The sequence below is a fragment of the Anarrhichthys ocellatus genome, unplaced genomic scaffold, assembly GCF_004355925.1.
Source record: "Anarrhichthys ocellatus isolate YVR2014 unplaced genomic scaffold, GSC_Weel_1.0 scaffold6, whole genome shotgun sequence".
Classification (NCBI taxonomy): Eukaryota; Metazoa; Chordata; class Actinopteri; order Perciformes; family Anarhichadidae; genus Anarrhichthys; species Anarrhichthys ocellatus.
Window position 1 is genome coordinate 1,078,443 of NW_022280036.1, and position 11,197 is coordinate 1,089,639.

Here is an 11,197-nt window from a genome sequence, read left to right on the forward strand (position 1 = left end):
GCAACGATCAGTTGGCTAGTCGATGGGTTAATCAGCTGGTTTCTCTTTAAGTCGTTTTTCAATCACAAACTAGAATAATTCTCAGGTTCCAGCTTTTGCATTGTGAGGATTTATTGCCTTTAACGGAATATCTTTGGGCTTTGGACTGCTGGTTGGACAAAACAAGACATTTGAAGAAGCCACCAACACGTAAATCAGACGAGTACTTATTAAGATATTTCTGGACTTTCATACATGTAAGATGTTTCCTTCATCATTATTGTTACGTCACCTAAATAGAATAGAATTCAGATTCATTTAGCCTTTACTTTAACATTTACTAATTTATAGAACTGGTCTCTGTATCTCCCTCTAACAAACACTGACTTGGTCAACAAACACACAAACCCTGTGACACGAAGGACAGAGAGAGGCAAAATATGTCATTACACATGAAATGTATTTCTCTTTTTACCAGGGCAGCGACATCATGCAACCTCAGGGCTCAAGTCCTCCTGGCAATCTCATCAGTAAACATGAGGGAAAGAAAGGAGGAGGAAAAGAAGAAAAATAAAAAGTAGAATGAACCAGCCGTGTTCTACAGCCTCAGCCAATCCACGAAACCCAGCCTGCTCCCTGTTCGCCATGCAATTACACGCAACCTGTTGAGTGTTGTCGCCGGAATGCGGTCAGCAAGTCGCTGGAGAATTAATGAAATGCCAAGATGGAGGGAGAGAAATTGCCTGTATAACCTATCCTCAAGGTGCCCTTGTAGTACTTCCAAGAATAAGTCAAACAACAGAAGAATATAGCAGGACTGGTCATACATTGAACGCCAGAAGTTGTGCTGCCTTGAACTTATGATCTCATTTCTCTCTTGTTTTATTATTTTAGTGCATCTGTGGAAATGAGAGCAATCATTGGGTAGCCTCCTCCTCCATATTCTCCAGAGGTCACGGGCATGAAGAGATTTAATTGCATGCGTCAGCGTCAATCCTTTTACTAAAACAACTCATTATAGTCTGAAAGGACCCATTGTTAACCTATATTCTTCATCCCTTTTTCTTGCTCTCAAGTTTTCTCTTCACCCTGTATCAGTCAATACCAAGCGGTTAAGCAGTGAAGGTGCATCCACCCTCCTACCTGACAAGGCTCCCAGAAGAGTCCGGGTCCCTGGCTGTGACCGTCCCTATGACCGTGTTGACGGCGGCGTTCTCATTGACATCCAGCAGGTACACGGGTTTGAAGAAAACCGGAGGTTCGTCGGAGTCCTCCACCACGATCTTTACTGTAGCCGTGTCCTTGAAGGGCCCGCCACTGCTGGGCTCGGAGCGGACGTTGGTGGCTTCCACTTTCAGGGTGTAGGCTCTCTTGCTCTCGTAGTCTATAGGCTGTGGGGTGGGGGGGGCAGAGACAGAAGAGCAGAAGTATTATCCTGTCTCCCTGTCTCTCGACGGGTCTAAATCACACACATAAAATCCAGTGGTGAAAAGTACTTTTACTGGTGTACTTTTGATGAATTAAGTACTTCAGTAAAAGTGCTTTTATTGAAGTACAAATTCTAGGTATTTTCATGTTTTGCTACTTTACACTTCTACTCCACTTACAATTCAGAGTAAAATACTGTTCATATACATCTCACCATTAGTCTGACAGAAGTACTTTTCTTTTCCAAACTAAATATACTGTACGAGCAGCTTCTAAAATAGTATGCATTGTTATAAAACACGTGGAAAAGGAAAAAATTGTGATTTAATGTTTTTGGAGCTTGTTCTTTTTTAAATCTGTCTGTAGATTCTTCTTATTTTATGAAAATGCAAAACTTATCATGTCAAACCGAAAGTCAACATTGACTTATTTTACTAAAATTCCATAACTTAAATAACATAACAAACATACTTATTTTAAGCCAAACCGTGATGTCTACTAAACCGAACTTTTGTTGCAGTTTTTTTCGCTCAATGTCCAAACATTATTAAAACTACAACCGTAATGTAGGAGAAAATATGTTTTGAAATGTAATTGAAAATGAAGTTTAGTTGTATTGGAACATTATCAAGTTGCAACCAGCTTACATTACTGAAAATACAGCAATCTAAAATGGCCATTTTGTATAATGAGTACATTTACTTTAGATACTTTGGTATATGTTGTTAAACAACTACAAAAAATATATTTATTTTTCCTTAATTTAAACATCATGAGTAACAATGCTGCTCTGAGAAATTAGCATTTGCTTTAATGAGAATTGATTGTGTGATTTCCTCAAACTTCAAATTAAAGCCCCTTTGTGTAAGATTTGAAAATGTCTAAATGTGGCGCTCCCAAGTGTTAGTATCAGAAAAGACACTGAGGGAGGCAACAATCCATTCCGCTACCCTGTCCCTGAGCTGACATGAGTGAGCATGACTACTTTCTGTTTTCTCCAAAAAATAATTGTGCCATCATAATTGTTGAAAGGAAGCTGTAACAACATCAACATTAAGCACACAGGGGGCTTTAATCTGAAGAGAGGGAGTTTAAAAGTGAGGGGAACAACATCCACGGTATCAGTCTATTGCAGCACACAGAATTTATTTGATCATCACTTTGATTTAAATGGAACAGGCTCAATAAATGTAAATTACAGAGTTGCACAACCTGAAAGTATTTCCCAACCTTTATCGGCCCGTAAGAACACAAATCTCCCTGCAAATGCTCTCAGTGGCAGCAGATTATGAGCGCTTTCATAATGCTATCGCAACCAGCTCACGTGAGATAAATGAGAACAGATGCTTAATCAAGACTATCAACAAAAGATGCGATTTTCCAAAGAGAAATCCGAACATTTTGTACAGGACATGCCATTCTGTGACTGACATATCTGTTTAATCGCTGTTTTTCAATTGCTATGCAGTGTTTCCTTTACAAATGGCTCATTATTAATATTTAAAAGAAAGAGGAGAGTCACAATTTTAGTCTCTTGGCATCTCCGAGGATACCCCGGACTGTTACAATTTCATTGAGAATCACCTCCGGTCGCTCTCATGCTACGAGAATAATGGGATCAAGTCACTTCCATGCTCCATAACCGGGATTTATAGGGAAATCAAAAGTGGGCCTTGCCGCTTGAGGGGAGCTGGCTTGGGGAGATAGAAGAGGACTAAGAGGAGGGAGATGAAGAAAACGGGAAATGTATTCAGTTTAAGAAAGAGGGGGAGAGTAAGAGGACCTGTCCCTGAGGTCAAAGGCAGAGAGAGGCAGGTGGGTGGAGGGGTGTCTGGGGGTCCAGCTGTGAGACAGTAGCAGCATCCGGAGGGGGGAGGCAACTCGGGGCTTTGACTTCCACGCTACACTCCTGGCATCAGGGTGCTAGAAGTCAGACCAAGACCCTGAAGCCTCTCCAAGCCCCACTCCTCCACGGTCGGAGAAGCTATTCGGAACACTTTTATACTTTCATTATTAACCTCTCCTTCTTCTCCTACTCATTCCTGACAGCCCCCCTCCCCCCATTCCTTTTCTCTCTCTGATCCTGCCATCTGTGCTGAGAGAGTACATAGTGTTGCTGGACCTCGAGACAATGGATTACACTTGAATTCAGAGGGTAGCGGAGAGTAGGAGTCTGTATGAGATTGTGGCTGGATGGTCAATATGATTATATGGAAATGGAGAGATAATATGAATTATTATTTGGTTCAAATATCGGTTTAACTGGTTGGTTTCCAGCAGAGGTGAAGCTAATTGGTACTTTGCTTTTTAGGTGCGTACATTTCAAATTTTATTTTCATGCAACTGCCGTTTGCCAAAGCAAAACTGGGCATTGGATACCGGAAATTGTACAAAATCTACAAAAAAGTGATCCGTTCATAAAATTTCAGCTGCATCATCTCAGGAAGCTTTTTTTTTCCACTCATAATCACTGAAACACTGAATGTGTTGGCAAACAGTTGGCTATAGATCCAGCAGAACAACATGAGCATGGAGTTGTGTTGTGGCCAACTGATGATTGTGAGTCCAACATTTACTCTCCTGTAAGCTCCCTCAACAACAAAAAAAAGAAAGAAATGAAAGTCTGTGGAGCATAAAATAACAATACACCGGAGGGGAAATTTAGAGTCGGATGCTAAACTCCATATGGTTTGTCACTATAAGTGAGTACTTTCGCATTACACACAGGCGGCAAAATCTCTGGTTCCGAAAAGTGAAACTAATGCAGAAGTGCCTTAAACCTGCATTCTCTCTAATGTCCATCAGGGGGCGACTCCTCTGGTTGTATAGAAGTCTATGAGAAAATGACTCTACTTCTCTCTTGATTTACTACCTCAGTAAACATTGTAAACATGAGTTTATGGTCTCAATCATTTGTTTCAAGTCTTCTTCAATACAGCATGATGTTCATTTAGTAAATCATGGTCCATTTAGAGTCAAATAGACCATAGAGCAGGGTATGCTTGTGATTGACAGGTCGCTACTATGGCGTTGTCCGGCCTGTGAGTTTAACCCCTTCACAGTGTGTTTTCAATTCATGAAAGTTAATTGTAACATTTAAGGTCACCTAAAAATGTCTTATTCAGCTTTCAGTTGTACTTAGGTCCACCCTCTTGCGTCATTTCTGTTTGCAAAAAAATGAAGATGCCAAAAGACCAATATGGTGACTGCCTTCAAAGCGTCAGTCCACAAAGCAACGGGTGACGTCACGGTGACTATGTCCACTTCTTATATACAGTCTATGGTTACAGAGAGTAATTTGATCAATTGTATTCATAACAATATGCAGTTTTAAGAGCTGCTTTTTCACATTTCTGCTAAGTCATTTAGCAAAAATTCCACATTAGATTCCAGGGAAATTAGCTTCTCCCTGTTTCCCTTTTTATTCCCACTTGACAACATGTAGAAGCAACTCATCTAATTGTTTCCAGTGTCCTAACAGGGAGAGGGTAGAGTCACACTGTTGCCGGCATATTTAATTACACCAAATTCACTTGCATGGTCTAAAGAAAACAGTGGTAAACAGTTTCTCTGATTAGCTTAGCTAAGTTTGATTCATTATTTTTCAGCATCAATTACGAAATGAAAAACGACTGCTCTTTTAAATATTGTATGATATCCTACCCATGGAATCAGAACACAACTCATATTTTGACCCTTTCAAATTATTAATTCAATAAACACACAGCGCTTTGAATGAGTAATCCAGGGGGAGCCTGGTTTGTATTAGTATGCACAGTGCCACTGTTGTCTATTCAGAGATTCATGAGAGCAAAAGGAAGAGAGTTGAGCTGCGTACCAGACATTTTACCAGAGTCAAGGTTGCACGGCCCGTTCAAATTCTGACGTGGTCCCAGTAACAAACACGGCTTAACTGAATGAGGCTACATTTATAGATGGGGGACAGCAGACTTACACTCAGCAACAAAGAGACATCCTAGTTTCTCCCGTGTTAACCAGACCTGACCGCCGCGCCCCCCCCCACCCACACTTATGCTGGGTCATTTTTGAGCATCAAATCAGTCTGTACACACAGGCCATTTAGAGACTTCAAAGTTCCGCGTTGGCTGCAGGGGTGAAAGCTCAGCATCCCACTAACATTCCCCGACAGGCCTGGGGGCTGGCAGATAAAAAGCTTAAAACCCCAAACAGCAGAAGAATCTCTCGCCTGGTTCGGGCCTCTCCAACCCCGGTTAGATCAATATGTTTTAACCTTGCCACGAAGGATCATTAATAATTTGAATTCCACAATCCGTCTATAGACCGGAAATCTTTTCTCCTGTCACCCTGGTCGGAGAAAAAAAAAAACACCGGCTAGGAGACAGAACAAAAGCTGCTTCTTTGAGCTCATTTCAACTTGAGACGCCGCAAAAACAGTATGTGTGTAAATGCCTTGCTACTCTCCCGAACACATCACTAAAGAGCGAAAGCTGGGAAGACCCCGGAAAGAGCGAGGGGGGGGCCTGCTTACGACATGGAAGTGGAGGTTGCCAAAAAGACGAACACATTTGACATTTGCTTTGTCAACAGTTGGAGATTTTATGACTTTGTGTCCAGTTTGTTCTCCCGCGCTGATGTTTTCTTTAGCGGCAGTGAATTGCAGTCCCGGCAGATCGGCCTGAGCTCCTCTACATTCCTCCTACCACACAGTCCATTGTTCACAATCTGACAAAGTCACACCACATGTCCTTGGGGTATTGTCATTTTACATCACAATTCCACATTTTGAGTGATAGCATAGCTTTTTCCTCCACACACTGAACCAAGCATGACTCAAGACTTAGGAACGCCCATCCATCAATCACCTTTGAGTCAATATGCAAACATCCTCTAGCGAGTGGAGCACCTATAGGCTTAGAATATAGAATGCATAAATATATGAACGGCGCTGGTTTCTTTTGATACCACGCGTTCAATACTCCGTTTGATATTCCACAGATGTCCTTGAAATACAGCTGTTATTAAAATGCCTTGCCGTTTTCAAATGTAAATTCCACATACATCCTTTGGTACCGAGCGAAAATATAGGATTGGGTGCTCTAAATGTCTACAGGCAAGCAATGATGTCCATAGTCAAACCTCTACGGCTTTTATCCTGGAGGAAATATGCATCCTGCTGCACATCTAAAAACCTGTTACACGGTGGAATTGTGTGAAAACCACTAAGATCCTCGGATTCGTATTCCTTCAGCAGCACAGCATGTGCCACGGCCACACTTCAGAATTAGCTAATGAATACAACGTTATTCACCAACATCACGTTGCACCATGCCATTAAACGCTAATGTGCTTGCCTCAAGGTTAGAGATTCAGGTTTTGTGACAGGGATGTTGCTAGCTTGTTTTCCTCAGGACCATACGCACAGGGGAATGTCTTGAACAAATTTAATGAGCGCTGTATTTTCTTTTAGGGACCGCTAGTACTAATGCTCCCGTAAGCAAGGCAATTAACCAGCAACTGCTTCGTTGACATTGCTTTCGGGGGCCAGCGGTGGAAGTGCAGCTCTCACATGTAGATGTGTTAGCATCACAAAAAAAACAACAACATGCAACTCCAGGTGTAGTCCATCTGCTCCTTCTGGTGATATTAATGTGGGTGGGTGTCGGCGAAACTGAATTTAACCAATGTCAGAACGATTTGTAGCAATTTGCCTTCAGCTGAGACAGCTACAGCTAAACGGGCGAGACTGTAATGTGAAAATGAGATTATCTTGTCCACACACACAAAAAGTGCAGCTAGAAAGATAGAATACTTTACCTTCAGCAAAAAGCATGTGGAAGTATTTTTTTTTTGTTATGGATAAAGAAGAAAAAAAAGCTAAATGGTCCTTAAGCCTTCAAGGTACTCAACACGCAGACACTGATGTCTAAATATGTAATGTTTTACTTTTTAGGAAAGCCGTCTCTCACAAACTAAAGTGCAGAATTCCCCCGAAGTGGTACAGAAGAAGAAGAAGAAGAGCAGCAATCTGGCCTCATGTTAGCTCATCAGTTAGAATTAAAAACACACATTTTTATCCAGCTTTTTGCTTATGTCTTTAAGCAATTAGCTGTAGCAGCAGGGGCTAAGCCCTGGAATCTATGAATTAATCTGGGGTCATGCATCGATAATTATTGCAATATAAATCACTGCTCTATCAATAAATGATGACTATTTTTGTCATTAATATTATTATTAGTATTCATTCCTTATTTTAATAGGCCTAATTTAATTAAACACTCCCTGGTCACTTTTTTTGGGTACAGCTATACAATTGAATGCAATCCACAGCCTGGTCTCAGAAATGACATTCATATTTCATGATACTGCTTTGTCAATTATGTTTCGAAGGGGACGCGGTTCCTCCCAGGTTACATTTGTTTTGCTGTCGAAATGTGATTGAGAATGCCGTCCAAACACTATAAAACTGATTTACATGTAGGTAGAAATGTTGAAAGATATTATTAGTTCACAGACGTGGATATACAGAGTATCCAATGTTTGCAGAAAGATCATAATGGTATCTTTTGTTGATATTTCATGGAGGTGTTCATTCAACTCTATGTTTAGTAATGAGGTTGTAGTTACTGGTGGTGTTGTACTGGACCGCATTATATTAAAATGTGTTTCTAATATTCTTCCCCACTCTTGTTTGTCAATGGGGTGGACAAAATATTAGAAACACCAAAGCAAATAACTAAATGCTGCATCTAGTTTTAAACTAATATTCCAGCCACTCCGTGTTTGAAATAAACAAACGCTTATTGAATAAAAAACTGGGTTCCATCTTTATTGTTTATGTCCAGGACTCGTTTTGTCATTATAACTGGTCTGCAGATTGAAGTAGCAAATTTGAGTGAGCACTTTTTCAACATAGTTCTGCATTAACGTAGCTGTCACGTGTTGCGTATACTGTCATCGCTTCATCGTAGTGGTCTAGCTGTGCAACTGTGAACCCACCTCCCAATATCAGGGGCTGAGCAAACCTGTCTGGAGGGTTAGGGGGTCTGTCTTCCATTCCCGCCGCACTCTGCTGCAGCCAGTCCATTTCAAACACATTGTTCCCACAACTGGGTGTAGTACCGAAAATACCACAAGTGATGAGAGATGCTGAAAACATTAAGGCATGCTGCTGCCCATGTCTCAAACTAACTACTTTTCAGGCTAACATTAGCGAGTGTTACAGTTTGCTCACAACTGCTGTGTTTAATGTCTTACCTTCTTCAGTCGAACAATCCCCTCTTGTGTCTGCGTGTCCGTGACAATCTCAAACATGCCTTGGTCATCTCCCTCGATGATGTTATACGTTGACTTGGAATTCTCGCCGATGTCTCTATCATTCGCTTTCACTTTGCCGCCCATTTTCCCTATCGGTAGATCTTCTGGGATCACAAACTCATACAAACCTGGGGAGGAACAGACATAGCTCTTTGGTTTCGAGAAGTGCTGTTCGAATTAAACAAAATCACGGAAGCACATCACAGCACTGCATCATCATTAGACTTCACGCCAGTTAGAATAAGTTTCTGATGAGCCTGTTTAATGAAATTCACAAAATAGCATTAATTTCCCCCAATTATGACCTAACAGAGAAATACTCATTTAAAGCAACAGCAATTTGTTTCTCCTCCCGATTTGATTTGGGACGTTCGAGGTCGTGAATTTACGTACTTTTAGAGAACTTTGGTGGATTGTCGTTGACGTCCGTCAGCGTGACGGTGACAGTCGTGGTCCCAGACAAGCCGCCCATGTGTCCTCCCATGTCCTTAGCCTGAATGACCACCAGGTACTCCTCTCTCATCTCCCGATCCATCCCATGGAGAGCAATTTTTATGGTCGCTGGAGGTGGGAACACATAAATGCAATTATAAACATGACTGATAGACTCTGCACATCATTTTAATGATGCTCATGCGAGTGTGCAAAAGCACGCATGGGAAAAAAGTGAGGCACGCCGCGACCTTCACGCCTTACTCCTCGGTTTGTTGCATTTCTTTAGACCATGACTTTACAAAACAAGGACTCCACATGAGGCAGAGGTAAAGAAAAAGTAAAAATCCCTGCAGGTTTAATCAGTGTGTGTGAGCACGACAAGGTGGTCATGACTGAGCAATTGCCAGCGCTGAGAATCAGCTGTTTGTCTTTGAATGTGTTGTCTGCAGTCATTTGTATTCTGATCGAGTGTGAATTATGCTGTCTGTCTTGTATAATCTTGAATATTGTATGCAGAATGGACCTTATTGACTCTGCCACGGCACTGAATATAAAAAGGGCTCAGCGCCGGCGAATACGGATAATCCACTCAGGAAACAGAGGCCCGCAGGATCATCAAATGAATATAAAACCCCTCATAAAAGCCAGGCTTTGGCATGACACCCTGCCTTGGTCCTGAACTGCCTCAGACAATGAGAATATGCTTAGCTGTGATGAAAAACGTGGGAGGGGGTAAGGATGTTGTCTGGGCCCGCATTTTTTATTCTTGCGATAGATTTTTCCGACAGGATGTAGCACAGTTTCAGGGTCGGTTTGACTTTTGGAGGTCACACAGAGCACTGATGATCTGAACGAGGGTTGGCTATTTTAGACAAAATGTCTACCTTGTATTTCAGATAGCTAAATGAATAGGTGTCTTTTCAAATACAATAAAGCAAGCCTCCTTTTTTAGCTGTGTTGAGATGCAGTTAGCAAGCAAAATTTGAGCTTATTTCGGAAATGTCTGAAAAAAGAAATGACTCTAAACTACAGCGATGTTTCGTCAGAAGTCGGTGCTATAAACTATGAATGGCTGTAATATAGGGGATGCAAACTGGAAACAAACACATCCAGGATAATAAAATGGAGAGGTTTGCTGGAGACGCCGACAGCAGGAACAATGTCAGAACTAATTCTGCAAAGGCGTTTCCATATCGCATTCAGCAAATCAACGCTGAAAACCTTTTTTTGTGCAAAGTTTGAGGAAAGTTTAAGGAAAGTTTGAGGAAGTTTTATCGCATTCTGCTGTTTCCACACAGTTTTCCTAATGCGAAATTTCAAAATGCACGTAAAAATTTGTGAATTGTATCACTTTTATCTCCACCTCAAAGCATTTTATGTTGCCATTATCATCACTTCAATATCTCTGTAAATTATTAACATCATCACAGTAATGACCGAACAAGCAACTTATAGCACATTTGGTGACCGTGGGTTCAGCACAGCAATCGATTTGGAGCAGTTGGATACATTCGTGCCACAGACCACGACTCCCAGACCCCAGAACATTAGTTTACTTCTACATGTTGTCTCAACCTTGTCATTTATAGACCTTCTGCAACCACCAAGTCTTGATTTTGACCCTTGGTTTTTGTCGAAACTGGCTTTAGTTACTCGGGTCCCACAGGCCCGTAAAAATAAAATTACCTTTTTTTGCCCTTTTTAAATATATATTTTTTTGCTTATCCTCTGATTGAAATGATACATATACATATGTATATATATACATATACATATATACATATACATATATATATACATACATATACATATATACATATACATATATATATATATACATACATATACATATACATATGTATATATATACATACATATACATATACATATGTATATATATACATATACATATATACATATACATATATATATACATACATATACATATATACATATACATATATATATATATACATACATATACATATACATATGTATATATATACATACATATACATATACATATGTATATATATACATATACATATATACATATACA

General features: G+C 40.5%; 1 protein-coding gene across 2 annotated transcripts in view; it reads right to left on the minus strand.

Moving 5' to 3' along the window:
• The window catches only part of cdh8 (cadherin 8), a 112,730-nt gene that overhangs the window by 17,091 nt on the left and 84,442 nt on the right, over nucleotides 1-11,197 (minus strand). For both annotated transcript variants that reach the window (XM_031846625.1, XM_031846624.1), the window contains exons 5-7: nucleotides 9,097-9,264; nucleotides 8,644-8,831; nucleotides 1,123-1,370 (exon numbers count right to left, since the gene is read on the minus strand). In XM_031846625.1, the coding sequence (XP_031702485.1) occupies nucleotides 1,123-1,370; nucleotides 8,644-8,831; nucleotides 9,097-9,264 (604 nt within the window). The remainder of the gene's footprint in view (nucleotides 1-1,122; nucleotides 1,371-8,643; nucleotides 8,832-9,096; nucleotides 9,265-11,197) is intronic.